The 23,747-nt window shown below is 41.5% G+C and overlaps 1 protein-coding gene across 5 annotated transcripts in view; it reads left to right on the top strand.

Annotated features, from left to right (window-relative positions):
• Positions 1 to 23,747, top strand: part of LOC111577534 (fidgetin-like) — a 103,200-nt gene that overhangs the window by 54,928 nt on the left and 24,525 nt on the right. For 3 of the 5 annotated variants that reach the window (XM_055008172.1, XM_055008170.1, XM_055008171.1), the window contains one exon: positions 10,838 to 11,144. The exons of 1 other annotated variant lie outside the window; for it this stretch is intronic. In XM_055008172.1, coding sequence (XP_054864147.1) covers positions 10,877 to 11,144 — 268 coding nt within the window. In that variant the 5' untranslated portion in view covers positions 10,838 to 10,876. Of the gene's footprint in view, positions 1 to 10,837; positions 11,145 to 11,951; positions 11,983 to 23,747 lie in introns of those variants that run through there. One more of the 5 variants, XM_055008173.1, reaches the window with a different exon arrangement.

The raw sequence follows: 23,747 nt of genomic DNA, 5'->3' as shown, positions 1-23,747 counted from the left end.
TGGGGAGAGATTTACAGTGGAGTTAAGGGCGATCACACCATTAAAGGACTTGGGAGGAAGGCAGAGAGAGATAACTGATTCCAGCTCAGCGGTAGCAGCTGCCATTTGAATCTCTTCATGTGTAAGTGCAGCAATTAATATTTCTGTTTCACGCTCTCGGGTCGACCTCACAAACATTTCCGTTCGAATTAGAGGGGGGAATCGTTGAGTTCTGAAGGTTCACCGGTTAAAACATAACCCCTGCCTTCTTCCTCGGCTCCGTCTCAGTCTACATACAAAAGTGCTGAATTTTGCATGAGCGCCTGAGCATATAGCAACTGGAACCCTATAGCGTTGTTTACTGATACTTCCTCGAGGCGTCTCAGCCTGCTCTGATAAGAGTGCGAGCAGCTGAGGCCTGTCTCCTGTCGATGCTGTGTGATGGTCTTGTTATACAGCAGAGCATGAAGGAACAACAGGCAAGAGGTCAGGAAATGCAGACGTACTTCTCTGCTTCTTCAAAATGACCAATCAGGAAGTGTGCTCCCAGCCAATGTTCATTTTTCACACAGAACTGGCACAAATTGACATGTGACTCACAGCAGAAATAGTCTGGGCAGTCCTTCGTGCTGCAAGCGCAACAAAATTTATTCTCTATTCTCGGGAAATCGATATTAGAATTTTATTATGACAGTAAGTTTAAAAAATCACACTCAGAGGAAGATTAGCTCGTCTGACGAAGCTGTCTGCTAAATAGGAGACCTTTAGTGTAAACAGTGGAGGCAGAGGATAACAGCTTCACATTTATTTTATATAAACAAAAAAAAGATGCTAATTAGTGAGCTTTATAGCCGCTAGTAGGGGAATTATATGTTAAGTAGCAAGCTAAAAGGTCATTGGCTGGAGTTGGTGTCAGTCTTCTCAAGTATTTGTCCACAATAAAAAGTAAAAACGCACATTTTCCAAATGATTTAAGTATGAAAGGATCATTCGGCCTTAAACTTGGTGGATTTCCATTAAATGTGGTTATTGTTCGCCCACTTGCACCATATTCACTCTGTTTACACCTTTTTTTATAGAAGCTAAAACAGCTAAATGCATCACAAGTCAATAGCGCAATCACAAGTTCTTACATTTGGACGATCAGCAGCCTTTGCTTCTAATGTCACGTCTACTTTAACCCTCGTGTCGTCCTGCGGGTCGGAGTGACACGATTTAAAGTTTGAAAATGTGAGAAAAAATATATTTTTTTAAACATTTTTTTTTGGTGGGAAAAAAAGAAATGTTAAAAAAAAAATGTTTCTTAAGAACATTCACAAATAAAAAAATAAATAAAAAAAGATTTTTATGTAAATGTTCTTAAAGAAATCATTAGTTTTACTGATATATATGGAATGACTTTAGATATTTTTAGGATTTTTTTGGGAAGATTTTTACTCATTTTTTGAAAATATTTACAAGAATTTTCTTCCCAAATTTGTCAGATTTTTTTAAAATAAAACTTTTAAGGGAAACTTTTAAGGAATTATTGGAATTTTCTTCCTGAAGGTTTTGCAAATTTTCAGAAATTTGGGAATTTTTTTTGCTGAATTTTGGGATTTTTTTCAGACAAGAGAACAGTATTTTTTGGTGCCCGTAAATGAGGACAACAGGAGGGTTAAATCAGATTTATCAACAGGAGTTTTCAAAATGAAAGACATTATTTTTTGTAAGTGGGTTGTGGATTGTGCTAACTTTGTATTTGCCGCCACCAGGATTCAAGCCAGTCTTTGTCAATAATACATCAAATATGACAGATCTTTGTATACTTTTTGTAATGTCCTTGTATTGTGACCTATTGTCTTATGTTTCACTGTTATATTTTTTTACCTGCGACTTTTTACCTGGGACTGTGGATGTAAATTAGCATTGTTTCTATAATCCGGCATATTTACGTCTATTGCTGCCTAATTAGACGTTCAATTATGTGCACTGTCCCTGTCAAATAGATAAATAGTCAATAAAATGTCATCGTTTCTGCAGACTTTTAGTTGCTGCTGGAAGATTATGTCCAGCCAACTAAACTTGTAACTGCTAGCGCTAGCCTCACGTGAAGAAACTGGTATATTTATTTGCACTTTACACATAGCTACAATGGTAAACTGAGCTTTTCTTCATTTTCTTCATCTTAGTTTTTAGAAATCTGCTGTTTAAAATGTGACCTTAAACGTCTTTTTGGATGTGGATGAGAGGCCCAAACAGAAAAGAAAATGTTCATTTTAGCAAAATACTCATATTTTTGCAGACAAGACCTCGGATTTATTGCCAAGCATCAAATCAGTAGACGTGGTTTCAAGTGTTCCTGGACTTGACAGGTGGTTGCAGAAATACAAATGAGTTTTTGTCAACTGAACTGGGTTAAATAGTAACTGCATACCTTTATGGGGGTGTTTCGGTTTAAATCCAGCTGACTGTAATCTTCTCTGAGCAGTTCAGGCTCGGTGTTGCTATCATTTGTCACATGGCTGTAGTGTTATGGGTTCAAACAGAAATTTGCGACGGCTCAGTGCACTCCAACAGCACAGTTTTCCATCTCCTCTCTCCCCTGGCCCACTTTCATTATCCTCAAGGTATTCAAAGAGTAATGGCTTCTAGGGCCACAAACCTGCTGGTCATTTCCAGTTCTCCAGCCAGACCTTCGTAGTGGTCGTTCTTCAGTCGCGTACGAGTGTTTGGAGACACCGAACACTCAACTGCTGACACCCTCACATCCTTTTTGAAGCTGGATGTGATTCTAGGAGAATAAAAGAAGAAATCTCTGTGCTAAAATCTTTCATGGTTTAAATACACATTTGAATCTTTTGCTTCAACGATAGAAACATAAAATGAGGATTTATTTTAAATGCGGCCTTGATTCTCACATGCTCCAGCCATGCAAGAAATCCTCCACACTCCCCGACAATCAGCAAGCTATAAAAAGCCGAAACTGCAAATCAATATGTTGTTTGTTCTCAGGCATAAAACACTTTTCCGTGCCAGTGACAACAATTAAGCAAATTAGTGGCGCCGTTTCATGTCAACAAGTGGAAATGGCTTTGTTTGTGTGCTTAAAATTCCGGTTTGTGCGACGTCTATACGTGTAAACATCGTCTGAGAACCAGGCCGTCTTTTCTCCGAGGAGCTGCTGTAGTGTAACTTCAGCTCCATTGAGCATCACCCTTCACTGGGTTTGAGGTATCTGATTGAGTCCATCCATGTGGAGCGCTATTGAATCAAAAGAGTAAACCTCAAGGACATGGTCCAACACACACACACATCCACCGCCAGCGAGACGCTCGGAAAAATCCTCACGCGTACAAATGACAGAAAAAAACTGTATTTTGTGCAGGTGCATGTACACACACACTGTCACCAATAAGCATCTGTTTAAAAATCAAATTCACAATCGAGGCAATTAAATGATCTGAATTATGAATCTGTTGAGGATGAAGTTAAATTGACATTTTATTGTCTCAAATTATTGCGTTTTGACTTTGAGGCTGCAATGGAGGAGAGCAGCCGGTGATTTATCATTTAATCCCAGCATGTGTAATCTGTTCCTCCACAACCCTGGTGAGATGTTTTTATCATAATTATATTGTTCCTGATTGTCAGATGTTGATTCGCATTAGCTGGCGGAAAGGCAAATTCCCGCTCGGAGGGAGACGCGTCTCGTTTGAAAGAGCCAGCAGAGAGAGCTGCTGAGAGATGGACTGGTCAGCAACAATAACCCTGCACTCACCGCTGCAGGAGACAACGCCAAACTGCTGGAGGCTCGGCTACACCTCTCAAGTGGTTAATTAAATGAGTCCACGCACAGAGCTAGCACACTACGCTTGGTTTACCATAAACAATGTGATTAAAGCGGCCATGGGCCAGCCAGAATGTAGAGTTGGAGGAAAAAAAAGACTTCACATCACCATGGAGATGTGTGAGAAAAAGAGGTATGAATGCAGATAGGGATGTCATTATTACTTTTTTATTCATTATTTTCATAATGACTGTCATTATGCGCGGGCTCTGATTGAATTCCATTTTGGTAGTCAGGTTTGTGGCGAGCAGAATAATTATCACTTAAGTGACATTAAGATTCATGCTGAACATTTTCATGGTCAGAGCGTGTGCTTGTTTGGCAAAAGGACTCGCTCGTCTTTGATAATAAAAGAAAAAGAAGAAAAGGCAGGAGTGAGCTGCGACTGATTAGAGACTGGACGGTAACATTACAAACTATTTGAAAAGCTGAATATCACACTAAGATTTAAAGCCGCTGCATTATTGTTTTAGTTTGATTGCTTTTTGAGCAACAATAGTTCTGCAGAATATTCAGCATTGGTTGAATTAGTTAAGAAAAGTTGTATAATTATATCACTGAATGTGAGATTATCAGTCCATTTACAGAATACTGATTAAATCTGACAGAAGAACCCAGTAAGGAACAATTATATCATGTATAATGTGAGCATCAGTCCTCGTTAATGTCTCAGTCTGGTGGTTCTGCAGTTCATCAGGTGTCGACAGAACCTTCAGTCCTCTTTGACTGAAAAATGTGTAACCTAGTTTTTGAAAATCTAAACAGAAAACAGGAGAATATCAGTTAGAGACTATTTTCTGGAGTTCAGAGGAGTAAAATATATACTTTAAGCTGGATTTATGGGGTTTGTTGACAGTGAGATGAATATTAATATCTGATCAGGCTATACAATAGTCTCATATCGTAGAAACTCTATTGATGTCTTGTGTATCATTTTATCCACATTTTTAGGTAGAAAATTACGACCTCAATTGGTCATTTTTGATCCATTTATGCATCTAAAGGTTAAGTCTAATATTCTTTATTAGGGAGATTAAAGCTACAGCAACACTAATGTCAATACGAATTGTTAAATTCCTTAACTTTTTGGCTAAAACTGGATATTAACCCTCGTGTCGTCCTGCAGGTCAAAATTGACCCGTTTTAAAGTTTGAAAATGTGGGGAAAAAAATATTTTTACAGTGAAACTTCTGATGTCCACATTTTCAACATTTTTGGGAAATTTTTGAACATTTTTTGGTGGAAAAAAAATTTCTTTAAGAACATTGTGAATGTTCTTTAAGAAAATATTAGAAGTTTATGTAATCACTTTAGATATTTTTAGGATTTTTTTGGAAGGTTTTTACTCATTTTTAAAAAATATTTGCAAGAATTTTCTTGCCAAATTTGGGGGATTTTTTAAAAATAACACTTCTAAGGAATTATTGGAGTTTTCTTCCTGAAGGTTTTGCAAATTTTCAGAAATTTGGGGAATTTTTTTGCTGAATTTTTGGATTTTTTTCAGACAAGGAAACTATATTTTTTGGTGCCCGTAAATGAAGACAAGAGGAGGGTTAAAATAACATATATTTGCATTGACTGGGCCACCTTCATGAGCTGAGTTTTGGACGTCAAAACAGGAGAAATTTCCGCTATTGAACTTTCCCATACGTCCTCCTGCACCGTTTGCACTGTTTGATGTTCTGTTCTGTTTTCTCTCTATGTCTCTCTGCCTCCACCAGCAGCAGCAGCAGCAGCAGCAGGCCTGCAGCCTACCAATGCGTTGGGCGAGGGGGGATTTGGCCGGCCTCTAATCAATCACTGACAGATTACCTCCAAAGCCACTTCCACAGCCATTAAAGCAGGACAAATGCAGAATTGCAACTGAACAAGTTGGAGTTTTTAAGCCAACACCAGGACTTCCTGGTTATTTGTCAAAGTCAGTGGCACTGAGCCGCATGAGTGGCTGCATGAGTGTGTGCGGCGGGCCGGAGTGTCGGGGAGAATGAGGGAGAGAGCGGGAGACGGTAACGCAGTGAGTGAGTTATTGTTAGTGTGTGTTTTTATGCTCTCAGGTGTGTGTGTGTGTGTGTGTGTGTGTGTGTGTGTGCTGGCGGCTGCGTTGCTCTCGGCCCACTGGAGCTTACAGTAAATCACATTGCCTTTATTGCCAAATTTAGCAGCTTATGCTCAATAGGCTCTGCTCAAATCTACGCCGCGTCCCATCAGGGCACTAGTCTGGGCTCATAAAAGAGGATTGGCCACTCTGTAGCCTCTGAGCAAAGACGACTCATCCCCTCCTCTATTTTCCCTACATTATTCCCCTCCCGTCTTCTTTTATCTGAGCGACTGGAAACACTGTCTGGGCTTTTTCTAATCTCTTCCCTTTTTCTCCCTCTGGATTTCCTGGCTTTGACGTCCCCCGCCATTGTCCCCCATTCGCTGGGGCTTTGTTTACATCGGGGTATATTTGATAGAAGACACTATGAAATTGGATATCATCATTTTCAGAGCTTGTATCGCCAAGGGAACGCACCCTGTTCCCGATGTATTGTAAAGAATAAGACATTTTATCCTATAAGCTTCCCTTTTTCAACCCAAATGGATTGTGACGTTTCTACGTCTTGGCAGACACGGCGGGTTAAGTGCTGATAATTATTTGGAAAAGATGAATAAAAATATGGAAGAAGGGGGACATCAAAGCGGCATGTTTCCCTCTTATAAGTGCGACTATGCTACATTTGCAGCAGAGGTTTGATTAGCGTGACGTCCGGGGAGTCCTTTGATTAGGCGCTTTGTTTTTTCGCCTGGTATTAAAGAAACAGGCCTTGCGTTTCATTTAGAGCAGTGATTTCATAAATAACGCATGAGATTTGGGTTGTTTTCGCATCGAGGAAGGGGGGAAAAATACAAACACACACACACACACAAAAAAAGTGTTGAAGTGATGAGGGCCGACACTGAAGTCTGCAGGCGCTGGGGTTGAAATTTAGCTGGTCATGTGACTCCTCTCTTTGTATGACCCCAGAGAGAGAGGAGAGGGAGAGGGAGGAAAAACAGCCAACACAGGAGGCGGGGTTGTATATGTAGGTATGTGTGCATCCTTTTTTGTGCACTTTGAGCCCATCCAAGCTGTGTGTGTGTGTGTGTGTGTGTGTGTGTGTGTGTGTGTGTGTGTGTGTGTGTGTGTGTGTGTGTGTGTGTGTGTGTGTGTGTGTGTGTGTGTGTGTGCTCATCCACCCTCCTCCTATTCAATTAAGAGCTTAAGCTCATTAGTGGCAGACTTACATCATTACCTCTCCAATGGCTAATGAGTTAAAATCTATTTAGATTTATGTTGCCGTTAAATCTTCCCACACACACACACTCACACACACGTCACCAATCAGAAAGTATCCTTACACAAGGTTTTCCATACCGGTGTGGGAGCCTTTTATAGCAACACTGCATATTGAACACACTTGAATTCTACCTTTTTTTGCCTTCAGTATGGAAATCAGAGAGGAGAAAGAGCACGCCGCTGTAATGTAACACGCTTTCCCTCGCTCACACATCACACACTGCACACCTGAAGCTTTTTAAAAAAAAACATGAACTAATAATTAGCACTCAGTAACATAAAGAACGCTCCTTCACGAAGACATTATGCAGCGATTAGCTTGAGTTTTTAATCAGTTTTAATTAACAAATTCCTGATTGCATTGCAGGCTGTGACAGTTTTAATGAATTGTAGAAATATATGTATTTATTAGTGGTGGACACGATTAAAAATATTAATCTGATTAATTAGAGGCTTTGTAATGTATTAATGATGATTAATCGCATATTTGACACAATAAGCAGAGTGTTTCAATTCAAATAAGTTTTGATTGATGACGGAATCAATGACTATATGTGTTTGTAGTTTAAAACTGATAAATTTTAAAAATGGGACATATAGAAAAAGTATTTTTGATGATTTAAAGCAGTGGTGTCCAACATGCGGCCCGAGGGCCAAAAGGGGTCCTCCAGAGGGTCCAATCCGGCCCTCAAAGTGTAAAAATTCCAGAGAAGACATTAACTGTAGATTGTAAATTAGTAAAACTATAAATTTATAATCATTTCTAGACCATGACAAGTTGTTTTTATCATAGAATACTATTACCCATGGTTCTTTTGTGATTTTGCATCTCATTTTTATAATATTTTGTCTTCTTTTTGTTTTGTTGTCTGATTTTTGTTGTTTGTCTCATGTTTTGTCATTTTGGTTTTCGCTTTTGTCGTTCTGTGTCTCATTTTTCTAATATTTTGTCTTGTTTTTGTCTTTTTTGCCGTTTTGATCATAAAGTAAAACACTATCGCTATATGAACACTATTCTGTTTTCATAGTTTCTGGGTCTGATAAATGGTGTAATTTGATGGTTCTTTTTTTAGGAATAAAATTTATTTTTAAAAAACATGTTTTTTATAAAGTAAACATTTATAATTAAGTTATTAAAAGACAGGCGGACAAGGCACAGATCGTTATGTAACTCCACCGAGGCGCCGTGAAATAACTTGAATCATTTCTATTTATCTGCATTTTTTTTATCTGTCTACTACATTCACAGATTACTGCAAACTCAAAGTGCTATTACAGCAATAATATTCAACATTTTAAGACTTTTTGTGAAGTCAAGCACTTTAAATGTCTTTGAAAGTAGTCTATTTTGGGATACTGTTAGCCGTAGCTAACGTTAGCTCTGGCGCTAACAGCAACATGTTTTGCATTGAGGTGATCAGAAAACTCTTTGTCACACAATTTGCACACAACCACGCTTTTATCCGAGCAAGATTTTTAGAAGAAAACTTTGCTCCCAACAAACTCCTGTGTATCTTCTTCGCAGCTGGAAAACAGACTTTAGGTTCATTACCGCCACCTACTGGACTGGAGTGTTCATCAGTGTTAGAAATTAGAGAACTGCGCGATTAGTTGCGTTATTTTTTCTGTCATTAATTAATGGAACTTGACGCGTTAAAGCCCCGGCCCTAATATTTCTAATTATCAAGAGTGAAAGGTGGAGATGTGGAGCCGAGGCAGGTGTAGGAGGGATCTCACCCTAAATGCATTTCTGTTTTTAAAATCACTCCCATTTATTAACCTCATGTTGAATTTTGTCACACAGACACACACTGGGAGCTTGGCGGGGGTGATATTAGGGACAATGAAATGACAGCGTCTCCGTCTTTGATGTCTTGTTTAAACCTGCTCTCCCCGCTGATGCTTTGATTCGCCTCTAACTGGGACATTTTCACTCTAATTAGGGCTGCAATTGCTAATTCCATATCGCTGCTATAATTATCACTTGGAGATGTATGCGGGGTGACGTTGGAACTTTTAACTGATCCATCTTCAGTGAGACCGAAGCAGAGAAGCCACCTTTAATGAGTTAAATTGTTGAGCAAAAGGGATTTTTGTTTAAAACAGGGGTGGCAAACATGCGGCCCGCGGGCCAAAACCGACCCACCAAAGGGTCCAATCCGGCCCACGGTAAAATGCTATATTGCTCACTGTTCTTTTGTCATTTTGTGTCTCATTTTTGTTGTATTTTGTCTTGTTTTTGTCGTTTTGTATTTCCCTTTTGTCTCGCTTGTGTGTTTATCTAATTTTTTGTCACTTTGTTTCTCGCTTTTGTCATTTTTTGTCTCATTTTTGTCATTTGTCAATTTTTTTGTTGCTTTGTAACTTTTTTGTCCAATTTTTGTCTCTTTTGTTTTGCTTTGTGTTGTTTGTCTTGCTTTTGTCATTTTGTCTCATTTTTGTTGTATTTTGTCTTATTTTTGTCATTTTTTGTCTGACTTGTTGTTTGTCTCATGCTTTTATCATTTTGTTTCTCATTTTTGTCATTTTGTGTTTCCGTTTTGTCTCATTAGTGGTTTTTGTCTTATTTTTGCCATTTTGTTTATTCGTCGTTTTGTGTATCGTTTGTGCCGTTTTGTGTTTTTTTTTGTCTCCCTTGTGTTGTTTGTCCACTTTTTTTGTCATTTTGTTTCTCGCTTTTGTCATTTTTTATCTCATTTGTATAATTTTTTGTCTCGTTTTTGTCGTTTGTCCATTTTTTTGTCGCTTTGTAACCTTTTTGTCTAATTCTTTGTCTCTTTTTTGTTTTGTTTCGTGTCGTATGTCTCTTTTTTGTCATTTTGTGTCTCATTTTTGTAATATTTGGTCTGTCTTTGTTGTTTTTGTCTTTTTTTGTCTGACTTGTTTCATGTTTTTGTCATTTTGTTTCTTGTTTTTGTTGTTTTGTTTCCTTTTTGTCTCGCTCGTGTCTTTTTTCTTACTTTTGCCATTTTGTGTTTCGTTTTACTTGTTGTTTTGTGTATCGTTTGTGTCATTTTGTGTTTATTTTGTCTCGCTTGTGTTGTTCACTTTTTTGTCATATTGTTTCTCGCTGTCACTTTTGATCTTGTGTAATTTTTGTCTCATTTTCGTCGTTTGTCCACTTTTTTGTTCCTTTGTAACCTTTTTGTCTAATTGTCTCTTTTTTGTTTTGCTTCATGTCATTTGTGTCATTTTTTGTCATTTTGTGTCTCATTTTTGTAATATTTTTCTTGTTTTTTGTCTGACTTTTGTCATTTTGATCATAAAGAAAAATACTATATGGTTCGGTTCCAGATAGCTGTGACTAAATGTTGTGTTCCTTTGTAGACACTCTGTGATCTAGAAGTTGTAATGTGGAAATGATAAACTGAGGCTGAATATTGTTGAAATTGAACTCATGCTGAAATTTCAGGTTGTTCATGATGTTTTGTATAAAGATAATTCCTTAAATGTGAACTTTTTTGCACTAAAACAAAGGAAATATTAGGAGTTGTGGTTATTTATAGGTTATTATGCTGTGATTTTACTTTTCTGGTCCAATGGAGATCAAATTGGTCTGAATGCGGAACCTGAACTAAGATGAGTTTGACTCCTCTGCTTTAAAAAATCTCCATCTCCATCAGTGTGTCTGTCCTCACCATCACCATGCAAACCAGACGCCCATAATAACCTTACAGGCAATAATTGGAATTTTTCCTCTCCCCCACCAGCACTACTGCTGCTCCCCCCCACCCTCCACTTTGGGACGCATGCGCAGTAGGGAGCGTACTGGTCAGTCTGAGAAGCAGCTGTTCAGGGCTGGTGAAATTCCAACATGGCAGTGGCCGTGGTCAGTGTTTCCTGCGTTAACTTGGGATGGTTTCAGCTCGCAGGCACCCCGGCTTAACCCCAGCAGCCGCGTTTCCTCAGCAGCACCCCTCCCCGGGACCGATGCGACCCTAAACCCCCCCCCCCCCGACGTGAGAGGTCGACCTGTCGCTAAGAAGAAGAAGAAGAAGAGAAAAGAGCACACAGCAGGTAAGGAGGGAAGGAAGGATAGTCCGCAATTAGAGCAGACAGCGGAGGAGCCGAGCCGAGCAGCCTTATCTCGGAATAATGCATGTGCACTTTGCGATTTGACAAGTTTGCGCGTTTTTGCAGGCGAGCAAACGGAGCGCGGATCGCTGCGTAAAAAGAAAAAAAAAAAAAACGGTGCGATTTTTTTTTTCCCCCGGAGCGCACCTGCGCCGCGGTTCGATCGCAGAGGCTCGGACACGTAGCTGCTCTATAGGTCCGTGTTTGTGTGTCCGTGGCTGTGCAGGGAAAATACACAACTTGCACGCACACACACACACACACACACGCGGAGGCTCCTCGTCCGGCTTGCATTGCGGCGTTACAACAAGTTGTCCTGCGCACACGGCGCCGGCGGATCCGGTGCGTTTTTTTTTTCATGCACATTTGGACACATTTGGAGCAGATTTAAATCCACACAACATCCCGAGGCGCACCAGTTGATTTCTCCTCCATATTCTTCCTCCTCCTCCTCCTGATCCGCCGCTGCCTGTCATCCCGAGCTCCACTTTCTAATGAGATGCATGTAGGTTAGATGCCTCCTATTGAGTTGCTCCTTCCAGGGCCCACCTTTCACACGCCGAGAAACCCGAGCAGAGCTGCACCCTCGAAAAGAAAGCCAACCAAAAAAGTGTCTTGCATTGCAAAGCTTTTTTTTTCCAGTTTTTTTGCTCAGAGAGGGAATCCTTCCTTCCGCTTTTTTCTCTCTCCACAAATTAATTCCAATGCTCTCATCTCCTCTTCCTCTCTCTCTTCCTCTCCCTGTTCCAGCACGACATGATCAGCAGCAGCAGCGTCTATGGTAGGTGCAATTTTACATCAACTTTCTGCACTTTTTCATGCACTTTTTCCACCATCATTATTGTGCGTTAGGAGGTGTAAAAAACTGAGCAGCTGCTGTGTTTACATTCACACCTTTTAATTGTGAATTCATCAGTTTATTTACAGGAGAATTGTCCCTAAATTGTCATGTTTGGGTTCATTATTTAATCACATCACGCACACACAACATGGTAATTAATATTTGGTGACTAAGTGTGTTACATTTAAATTACACATAGCCCTAATTAGATTTCTTCTCTCTTTTTTCATAGATATTAATTAATTGTGGATTATTGTTCTTGAACTTTTTTAATCCTCAAAACTGTTTTTTTAAGAACACAGAAATGACTCATTTTGTGACAAATTTGTGAGATTTAGAGAAAAATCTGTGCAGAAATTTGCTTAATGGAACAAGTGGATAAGATTGAGGCCTCGGCCCCCTGCAAAGTGAAAATACAGATTTATGACGAGGACTTTTCCCCCTCTAATTACGCTTTTATTACATATATTCTGCTTGTTGTGTTAATTCTAAATGTTGGGAAATATGGATTTACAGCACCGATAGACAGCTTTAACGGCTCCGAGCACAATTTTGCTGCAAAAATGTTGAATTTCAGGCGTTGTAGAAATGATCATTTGTGCAAGACGGTTGCAACAGAAGGACGAGGTGGACGGAAAACACAGAGTGACAGAGTTCAAGAATGAATAACCGCAGAGATCCACAATTGCACATTCTTGGTTTTTGTAGCCGCTATTAGCGAGGACTCAACCTTTCACCTTTGATCCCCTTGTTGTCCGCTCACACACACACACACACACACACACACGCTTCTTGTTGTACACATGCAGCACGTGCATTTTTGTGTTTCCATTTTACTTTAATGACACTAGTTTGTTTTCAGAATGACAGATTGCAGATTTACGGCATCAAATTTCACCTTTTTCTGCAGCTTTAAACATTTAAAATACTTCCAAAAAGACTCAGATTTGTTTGTGATTTTATCTGGACGTAGAATCAGCTTGTTTTATTGCTACTTTTTTTCGGCTCCCACATGTTCACACCGTGGCCCGGCAGGATGCATGAATTGGAGTGTGTGTGCGAGTGGATTCAAGGCAGGCGTGTTGGTTTTGTGTGTGCAATAAATAATGTAGATACTCAGCAGTTTGTTTATTCCTCTATTTGTTTGCTACAGTCCTCGGCTTAAGATCTGCGTCGGCTGTCTGCATGCGTTGCGGTGACAGCAGCAATAATCCCCCTCATTATACACATAACGTATCGCCTCACATCTCCGGCAGTCCCCCGATACAGCTAATAGGGACGGAGAGAGGGGAGATAATAGGAGTAGAAGTAGAAGCAGAGCTTTACAAACAGGCGGCCCTTTACTCTGCCTTTATTTATCTAAATATTTCCCTCAAATGAACGGGAGAGCCGGTGAGCAGTGAGGGTGGCTGAGCTGCTCCCAGCGGGGCCGTATAAATAAATTATCCTGACACTTTCTATCAGTCTGTAATGTTTACCATTAAAAGCTGTTTTACTGTCCCAGAGCCACCGGCGTGCGATTCGCCTGCCCCCCCGTGGGACTTCTGCCAGATGTGAGGCGATGAGGGGAAACCTTGTGCTTTTTAGACACACAGAGAGAGAGAGAGAGAGGAGGAAAGAAAAAGATTTGTTAGTCTCTCCGCCGCTTCCATATCAGTGGATTTCTCCTGTCTGAGCATCCTGACAAAGGGCCTCTTCAAACGAGATCCAGGCAGGGTTGTCATCTTTTAGCAAATATGTTAAGTGTTATCTTTTGTGCTGTGGGCTCGCTGAGCGGAGCTGGACCCCATGGGAGGCCCGGCTCATGCAAATAGAACAAATCCCTCTCGGACCTGTCTGTCTGTTTCACTCTCCTCCATCTCCCTCCTCCTCCTCCCTCCTCGTCTTCCCTCCACGTTTGCTCGACGGTGCGTCAGCCTGTCTTGTCTCCTTGCTCTCTCATCTATTTCACTCTTTGTCCACTTATTTCCCCTCCTCTCCTCGCTGCCTCGCTCCCTCTCTCCGTCCCAGCAGACAGAGCTGGGCTGTGTGTCGGCTAACTGTAGAGGCTGTGTAGTCTTTGTGTGTTTTCCCTGACAGCCCCCTCCATCGCCTCCATCGTCTAAGTTCCTCTTCCCAGAGACGGCAGGCAGCTGTCGGTAGCACTGCCGCCGTTTCTCCATAGATGAGCGGACGGCGATTCCTTAAAATCCTTGACACCGTGAGCCACTCAGCCCTCCTCCTCCTCCCCTCTTTCCCTGCTACTCCGGTTGCATTTTGTTTCTGGGGTTTTGTGTTTTGGTGACTGACAGTTGCCGGTTGATGAGTTTTTTTTTTTCTTTCCATGTTGCAACTGAACCTTTCTCACACACTCCTCTGATTCCTGTTCATTCTGCCTTCACGTCCCTCTCTCTCTCTCTCTCTCTCTCTCTCTCTCTCTCTCTCTCTCAGCGCTGACTGGTTATTATCCAGTCAAACTCTGATGGGGGTACTTAAGACGAGGGGTATCCACACCAGATTGACTCCGGGGTGGAATAACACTTACAGCTGCAGCCTGAAGACTTCACACTTGAAAGATGCAGCCTGTTTGAGCAGATTTGAGTGGAAATGTGTCAGAAAATATCATAAAAATACAAATAATAAGTTTGTAGTGATCTAGTAGTTGGAAAACGTACAGGAATAATGTTAAAAACAAGTGTATGAGAGCAACTCGGGCAGCTGCAGGGTCAGCTCAGGTCTCTCTAACAGCTGAGAACCTTTCCAGCCGAAACTGGCCGAAGATTAGCGTCACCAAATTTCCAGATTTTTCCTTTCTCTCGTTCTCCGTCCTCATCCATTCCGCCAAATTCATTTCCATGTTAATTCCGGCATTAAAAGCATTATCTCCCTTTCTTTGAACTCCGATCCCCCCCCCACCACCAAAATGTTTGAAGTTTCTCGTTTTATGTAATGCGTCGTTTTTGTCGGTTTTAATCAAATCAAAGCGGCGGATATTATATATTTTTCTTTCCTCCTACCTTTCCTTTTGCAATCCGCTGCCCTCTTTTTCTGAATTTTAAACAGACCCCTGCTCACCTCCCTTTACTCTTCACCAGCAATCTCCACCACCCATGGCCCGGATTCTCTGGCAGATATTAAAGCGTTCAGCGCGTGGAAGCGTTAAATATGCTAAGGACTTATTAAAAAAGGGAAAAAAAAATCTAACTTCCACTTTGGAATATTCTGCACCATTAGACCTCAATAGACATGGCAGCATGCAGCTTATCCTTTACATTGTGCCTTCAAATGAGAAAGCGTCGCTTCTAATTAGGTTATTGCCATGGAAGTCTTAAGTTAAATTGTGCATTGATATGCGGAGGAGCTTGCCACTCATTTGGTGGACGGTGGCCGATGAGAAGCTCTTTTTTAATTTTTTTGTTGAACACACGGGCCAAAGAAAATGACAGCTAGGGAGAAGCTGACTGTAATCTCTCGCTGCCGCTGCTGCTGCTGCTCTTCTCTCTTTCCGGCTCTGGCTGGATGATCTGATTTTGTTAACAGTGAGCCTTGGCGAGATAGTGGCCGTCTGCTACCCCCACCCCACCTCCCCCCCATCGCCGCCCCCTCCCACCTCCACCTCCACCTTCCCGTCTGCGGCTCAGTTTGAACGTCTTGATTAGCGAGCGGCAAGTAAGTCGCCGACACTTTTTTTTTCTTGTCTGCGAGGCGGCAAAGGTGTGCATGCGCGTTAATGAACAATGGCTCATTGGGTACGAGAGTGAATCTGTGTGTGTGTGTGTGTGTGTGTGTGTGTGTGTGTGTGTGTGTGTGTGTGTGTGTGTGTGTGTGTGTGTGTGTGTGTGTGTGTGTGTGTGTGTGTGTGAGAGAGAGAGCTTGGAAGGCTGCCAGGGGATGGACACAAAAGATGTTGAGTGGCTGGGCGTGTGGCACAGCATCACTGAGCTGCCTGTGGCCTCTGGGAGATGGACACAAACTGGGAGAAAGAGCAAAAAAAAAAAAAAAAACAACTGCTGTCATCGAAGAGCTCCAAATTTTAGTATTTTTTAATTTTTTTTGCAGCATCCATTGCAGGGTCGCAACTGACAATTATTTTCAGCATCAATTATTGTTTTTGCCTCGTGGTTTTGTCTGTGAAATGTCAGGAAACGGTAAAAGAAAATGCCAGTCACGTCTTCAGGAGGACGAGGTGACGACTACAGACGTCCTGTTTTGTCTGTTTAAAAGAGGCAGAAAAAGTAGAAAAAGAGGGAAGTGAAGGGTTAGTTTTGCTTAATTATTGAAACTATTGATTACCAGAATAGTTGACAATTATTTTTTCCATTTTAATTGTAGTCTGTCGTCTGAATTGCGAAATCTTTCCCTCCTAAAGCATGTTAACAGAAGCTTATAATTCCACTATATATCCAGATAGTATGAACATAGGACGTGTATATCTGGGAATAAATGAGGTTTGGATGTAATTTGAATTGGTAAATTTTTAAATATTTACACCATCATATGTGCTGTTTTAGTGCAGATTTGGGAAAAAAAAACACAGAGACCACTTTGTCAGTAAACTATACTTTCTCCAAAACTATAGTCCTTAATCATTCACCAATATATTTATTATATTTGTATGCTATTTGCCTATAAACAGAATGGAATAAAACCTAAAGTCACGCAGTCTCATCGCTGTGTTTTCATGTCAAAATGAAAATGCACAGAATAAAGTAATAAAAGTTTCAGATTCTCTCTGCTGTTGCCATATTTTTCCACCAAGATTCCACCTTAAATTAGGGCTGTGACTTTATATTATTCTTCAAAATGTCCAAGATGACGTTTTTAGATGTCTAAGCAACCTGCAAGTATTTACTTTACAGGTAATTAAAACAGAGAATAGCAGAAAAAGCTGCATTTTTTGCTTAAAATCTGTGTGTGTCCACGTAGCTGGACCTGCTGGGGAAGGGATGTGTTTGTACGCTTACCTGTGATTATGTTGTTGCACGCTTGCACTGTGTGTGTGTGTGTGTGTGTGTGTGTGTGTGTGTGTGTGTGTGTGTGTGTGTGTGTGTGTGTAGACGCTGGCCAAGTTTCCCCACTGGAAGCAGGCGAGAGCATTAGGATGTTGCTTGTATGACTCCGCTGGCAGGATGGACACATGTGGTAGATGGCTAATGATAGCACGCAGCGTATAATGAGATCCTACTCTCCGTCTGTCTCCCCTACCTGGCATCATGCATTAACCATACAAGAGGAAGAGGAGGCACGCATGGTATTGACTTTTGAGTGGGTGTCTGCTTGTCCGTTGTTGGTTTTGTTTAGCACTCAGAGGTCAGCATGGCTGCAAGCGCCGCACATTTATAACAAGTTTTTTTTGTTTTATTTTCATGGCAGGAGCTCTTCTTTTTTTTTTTTTTTATTACTTTTTTTTTGTAAGACGAGATTGTCTCCTCATCTGCACCTCGTGAGCTCTGCTAAATGGTTGTAAATTGATTTTGGATGCGCTGCAATGTATACGCTTAACAAGCCAAATGGGTTCAGTTTGTGGGTTAGTTTGTGTGGTCAGAGGATTATTCTATTAATGTATTCCTCTCACTGTAATCCACAGTATGTTGTGTGAAGGAGGGAGGCGCTGGCAGCGGTCCATCTTCTTGCCCAGTAACATATATTTATCCTCTTCACTACACAATCCTCTAGGCTGCTCAAATCCCCCAGGGGGTCCCAATGACATGCTTACTAATGTGTGCTTTGGAAACGGAGTGCTATTGTATCCCCTAAATCTCACAAAGCACTGTATGATTTGCCCATTGTCATTAAATCGCTCTGCTTGTGCCAAGTACTTGCATCTCACAGAGGCTTAATGCTTTGAGGGTTTCAGGGACAGCTTCGAGTTCCTCTTTTGTTGATTTCGGGGAAAAGTGCCAAGACTGCTGCGCTGAATATTGTTTTGAGCATGGAGGAGGGAGGGGAAGAAGGGCCATTGCCAAGCGACTCCATTGAGCCCCGTGAATGGGCCATTCATATTTAGGAGAATCACCCAGATGCCATATTGTTGGCTCAACAACGCTAAATATTCTCCAACAAGGGTGGGATTGTAACAGGTTTTTGAATTGTGTAAGTGTAGAAAAGGACATTGGGGGGAAATTGAGGGGGGAAGAAGAGTCTTGAGTCACTCATAATGAAGCAGAGATGGAAGGATAGAAATGAAATATATAATATTAGAAGAAATAGATTTACATTAGATGTCAAATTGGTCATCCTAGTGTGTCTTTTTTTACTTCAAACATAGGACCATGTACTGTTATGTGCAGAGTGTTATGACATTTGCAGCTTGCAGCTTTTTTAATCACTTCTCTTTACACATATGGAAGCTAGAACTAATGTTAGAGACTTATTAAATGTTTGTATAGTGTTACAAAGCCTGTGCTAATTGCTAAATTGCAGTATTAATAGTCTAAAATATGATAGCATCTTGCAGTATTTGTATATGTAGTGATCTGAATGCAGCCTTCACATGGTTACAAATACTGGAAGGTTTAAAATTTCTCTGTGAGTTTTAAAAGCAGGGCGTGTCCCCTCCTCTGGACAGGAGATAGTGGTGGGATCGGACCCCAGGCCAGCAGGCCTGGACAGTATGCGGCTGCTGATGTCCACAAAATCCCCCGTCAGAGCTCCCTGAAGGTCCGGCCGCACTAAACAACCTTGAAACCTCCACTGTAAGCAGCCGAACTCTTGCCCCATCCCTGCGCCGCTCTAAGGGTCTAAAACAGGACTTAGCAAAATGTCATTGTGCTCTTTTATGTCATGCATGCACCGAGTATTAATCACGGCTGGATCTGCACCTGAGAGGCTGATCAAATTTATTGTTTGGCTGCACGGGACAGTAATGGGTGTTTAATTACTCAATAAAAGCCCTTTTATAGATTCCCGGGCCTCCTGTGTGTTGAGCAAATGGTATTGATCTGTCTCCAGGCTGCAACATGATAGCCTGTGAAGGAGAATTAGAGCCGTTAGCCTGCTAGCATTTTCTCATTCATTAGCTGCATTAGCCAGAGGGTGGTTAAGGCGTAGCATCGCCGTTAATACCGGAGTCTCAGAGGTTTTTCTGTCTGCCTTGTGTTGTAAAGCTCCGCGCAGCTCATTTACACAAATATGGATTAGATGGGCAATGAATAACGCCGCGGAAGGTGTCTGAATAAGAGCCTCCAGGAGAGTCGTTTCTCTCTGGAACATTTCCGTCTAACTACGGTGTAATCCTCAGGACTAAATTTGACGACGCCCTTCGCTGAGCTGAGAGCTGCATTAGTCGGGCTGCCGTCTTCCCCGCATGTTTAATCCCACCACTTCCCCACCCTGTAATCTGTAATCTGACGGCTCCTCCTCCTCCTCATCCTCCTCCTCCCTCGTCTTCCTCCGAGGCCTAAATCTGGATCTCCGTCCTCCGTCTCACCCTGTGGCCTGGAGGAGGAAGGAGGAAGAAGAGTGACAGTGATCCTCCATATGGTTTTCTGTCCATGCATTCTTGTAGCCCTCGTGGTGTTCACTCTGTCTTTCTCTTTTTTATTGCCTAGCTGCATCTGCCTTGCTTCCATTGTTCTTTTATGTTGAGAGCATATTGCTGCTTCTGTGAACCAGCTCCACTTCTCTTGATGCACGGCGAAACCGCTGCAATATCTCCCTTGATGTGCCTATATCAAATGAACACGGCCTATTACAGACGTGCTCGAGTCAGTTGGGTGGCTTTGTGGACCAAAGAAAAAAAAAAAAAAAAGGGCCTGCAAGGGACCATGAAAGAGACATTGTCCAATACAGAGCATACAGTTCCTTTGTAGATAAATGGATTTTCATGCTTATCAACCGCTACAGTGACATGAGTGAAAACTGTGGAGAATGTGGAATTATTTTCACTCCTCAGCCGTACACAGGGATAACTGTAGTTTCAAGCGTGTGTGGTCTTTCATTGTCCTGCAGCGAGGTTTTTTTATTTGGGTGCTACATTCAATTTAGAGCGCTGTTAATGCCACCAATCTGCAGCCAGCTGGGCGAATATTACTCTGGAAACACTTCTGCATTAAAACATCGGGTATAGAGTGTATATGTTATTACTGGGTAACCTCGTTTCTCCTGAATGTCACCTGTTTAGAGCACGAAAACATATTAAAGCTTTTAGATGCACTACTTTTTTATTTTTTTAAACCACTTGGTAATATATCACAACAGCAAATTTAGTTTTTAAATGCCTAGAAGTCAGGGCTGAATTGTTTCTATACTGAATCATTAGTTCAAATAAAATAATATTCACACCCATGACTTTAATTTTAGGTTTAAAAATTAACTAATTATCTTTATGTGAAGCTTGCAAACAAGTGTCTGCTTAACTGAATATGGTTTTGTACTAAAAAACAACTTTCAGACCGAGCTAACTTGACAGTTTCTGTTTAAACTGACAGACGACCGGTTAAAGGAATTGTTGGAATCTTATTTTACACTTTAAACTAAATCAGCAGCTGAAGTGCAGCACTGTCGACTGTATTTTTTCACAAAGTAATAGAAAAATCTGCTTTAGTTTAGGCCACAAATACATCCTTAGTAGGAGTTTAGAACATATTTACAATGTAAATGCAGTTTTCTTTGGCAAAAATAACAATTTTCCTTGTTTTCTAGACATGCGTGGAATCAGAATGTTTTACTGAATTGTCTTTGAATCATTTATTTGGATAGTAGACTGATGTAAAACAGTAAAACCATATGCTATTGTAATATTATGTGCAAATTCCATAATCCAAATATACTATATTTGTACACTACAGTTCAAAAGTTTGGGGTCACTTAGACAATTTCATGTTTTCCACAAAAACTCCCACTTTTATCCATGTGCTAACATAACTGCACAAGGGTTTTCTAATCATCAATGAGCCTTTCAACAGCATTAGCTAACACAATGTAGCATTAGAACACAGGAGTGATGGTTGCTGGAAATGTTCCTCTGTACCTCTATGGAGATATTCCATGAAACATTTCCAGCTACAATAGTCATTTACCACATTAACAATGTCTTGACTTGTTAATTTAATATTATCTTCATTGAAAAAAACTGCTTTTCTTTCAAAAATAATGACATTTCTAAGTGTCTCCAAACTTTTGAACGATAGTGTATAGATATTAAACCCCAGCTGATGTATGTTGTTGAGAAAATGTAGTAAACAAGGCACAAAAAGTCGACCAGCTGTAGCAGTATGCAAGCAGAGAATTAAGCCATTCTAATCCCAGTAACGTGCACATATATGCAAGCATACACACTAACACACACATTAAACCCCGTTCACATTCCGCTGCCTGTGGGGCGCGAATGAGAAGCGATGTCTACTCGATGCGGAGCCAGTGATCTAGGTAATCTGCCTGTGCTGTGGGACAGGTCTATTGGTCCACAAATCAATTGGCTTCATGTCCGTGCCATTAGGCTAACATGGCGCTGCCGAGGCGCTGAGAGCCGTAAACAGACTTTTTAATTCCCCTGGACACCGGCCAGGTGGACACTCCTCCTCCCGTTTCCTCCCCATCCATCCGTTTTTTTTATTTTCTCGTTCTATCGTCCTCTCACATTCCTTCCTCCTCTCCACTTCAGTCAATGCGGTTATTCTCAGCGGACGAGTGCTTACAGGAATATCGCTTGGAGGGATTGTGTGTGTGTGTGTGTGTGTGTGTGTGTGTAAAGAGGAGAGATTTTGGCCAATGAACCCTTGTTGTGCTCTGTCCTCCAGTACTGTGTCTATACTGAGTAAGTGATCCCTTGGGATGCAGTCCACACATCCAGCATCCCTCCCTGTCTCCCTGCATGTGTCTGTCTCTCCCCCTTCCTCTCTCTCTATCTATGGATTTGTCTTTGTTTCTCTCTCCGTGTATCTGCTTGCCATTCTGTTTCTGTCTCGATCTGTCTTTATATATTTCCTCCCCCCTGCTTTTTTTTTTTTCCCTCTCCGTCTGCAGACAGAAGCAGCGAACAAGTACAGTAATGTGAGGGGGCTGCATCAAAAACAAACACACACTCTCATGATTAGAAAAATGCAGATTTGTGTCCGGGGCGGCTGGAAGTTTACCACTTCCTCTGTCGCGCAGCTACACCAAATAAACCTCCATGCTCTCGTTCCGTGAGGCTTTTGGTTTCCCTATATGGGGGGGACTAATGACTTAGCTTGTGTAACGTCAGCAGTTCAATTTAGCCACTCGCGTCCTGTTTTGTGTAAGTCTTTGTGTGGTAATTGAGCCAGTGTGTCTTGACAGATGAGTGTTGTTGGCAGCACCACTGTTGCACGTCTCATTTCCTGTTGCCGATTGACTGATAAGATAAGTGGCCCGTAGCGACGTCTGAGAGCTTTGGCACAAACTAACAACCTGATGACCGGCTTGCGTTAAAGCTGCGATTAAGCCGCGTGGAGGGGAAGGAGGGAGGGGAAATCTGGGCCCGGCAAAGAATCCCAGATTACTCACCGAGCGCAGATTAAAGTTGCGTGTACGACGGCTGCGGCAGCGGCGTTGTTTGAAGTTCTGGTGGCCAGCGAGACGTTGGAAATGACAGAGCGCGTCTGTAGCGTGGTTTCAGATGTGCCCGTAGCGCCAGAACATTTTACTGTTGCTAGGAGACGCTGCAACCCTCGGACACATCTGGTCAGCTGTTAGTGCAAGTTGTTGACAAGAGCAGGAGCATCTGCAGCAGTGTGATGCTGTTTACAACTGCAGAAACCTTCCTGCATTGGTGTAAAAATCCAATTCTGATGGTGTTGAGGGGAAGCAAGAGGCTCTATCTAAGGGTTTTATGCAGTGGGAACAAATACCACAAGTTTCCAAAATAGAAATATCAGGGCCTGAGTTTGGTTCCCCAGCCTTGACTCATCTCCCTCGTGGGGCCTCGGCGGTGGAATGACATTCCTCCAGCAGAGTCGCCCCTCGTGTTGTCACAACCCATCGCTCTAATAAATACACCGGTCCCTTGTCTATCGAGGAGGTTACGTTCCAGACTGCCCCGCAATAGCGGCAGCCATATTTATTTTATTATTTATGTATATTTTAAAGCTTTATAAACCCTCTCCACACACCACAGAGCAACACTATACGCAACGATTAGACGTCTGTGTGAATCGGACAAAACCAGATGCTTTTTTTATATATCTTTTATATTGTTTTCATTTTTTAGAATAGAAACTGCTTACTTTACAGCAAAAATCCATGGGAGTTTGGGGTGTTGGGGGTTTAAATGTAATTTTTGTGGTTTAGGTTAGTGTTCCAGTGTCATTAGTGTTTGTGCTTTAGTCAGCCTAGTTAGTTTTGTTAAGTGTTATGTTGTTAGGACCGTGAGTGTGAAGTGTGTTTGATGACTTCCTGCCACATTTACTCTGGTTGCTCTCTGTGAGTGTCAAAATAAAAGCATCTGGGAGTTCTGGCATTCATAAAAGGCCGATATCTTTTCTACTGTCGTTCTTCAATGCAACACAATAATAAATATATGACAAAGCATATACACCATGATACAGTGAGGCTGCAAAAAGTGAACCACGACTTCCTCTGCCTCAATACCTGGTCACATCCCCGTTTTCTTTACGTCCTCGTAAAACGCCGCGGTCCAGATTTGGCACAAAAACGTACATCTAAATCTAGATTGTTGTTCATCTTGGGCAGATAAACTTCTGCTGTGAGAAATCTGTGAAAAGTCCATAAAGTTGCACGTAAACATGCACGTCCACGCTGCTATC

The sequence above is a fragment of the Amphiprion ocellaris genome, chromosome 24 (assembly GCF_022539595.1).
Source record: "Amphiprion ocellaris isolate individual 3 ecotype Okinawa chromosome 24, ASM2253959v1, whole genome shotgun sequence".
Taxonomy (NCBI): Eukaryota; Metazoa; Chordata; class Actinopteri; family Pomacentridae; genus Amphiprion; species Amphiprion ocellaris.
The sequence above is the reverse complement of the archived record's forward strand: the minus strand, read 5'-3'. Positions and strand labels throughout refer to the sequence as shown.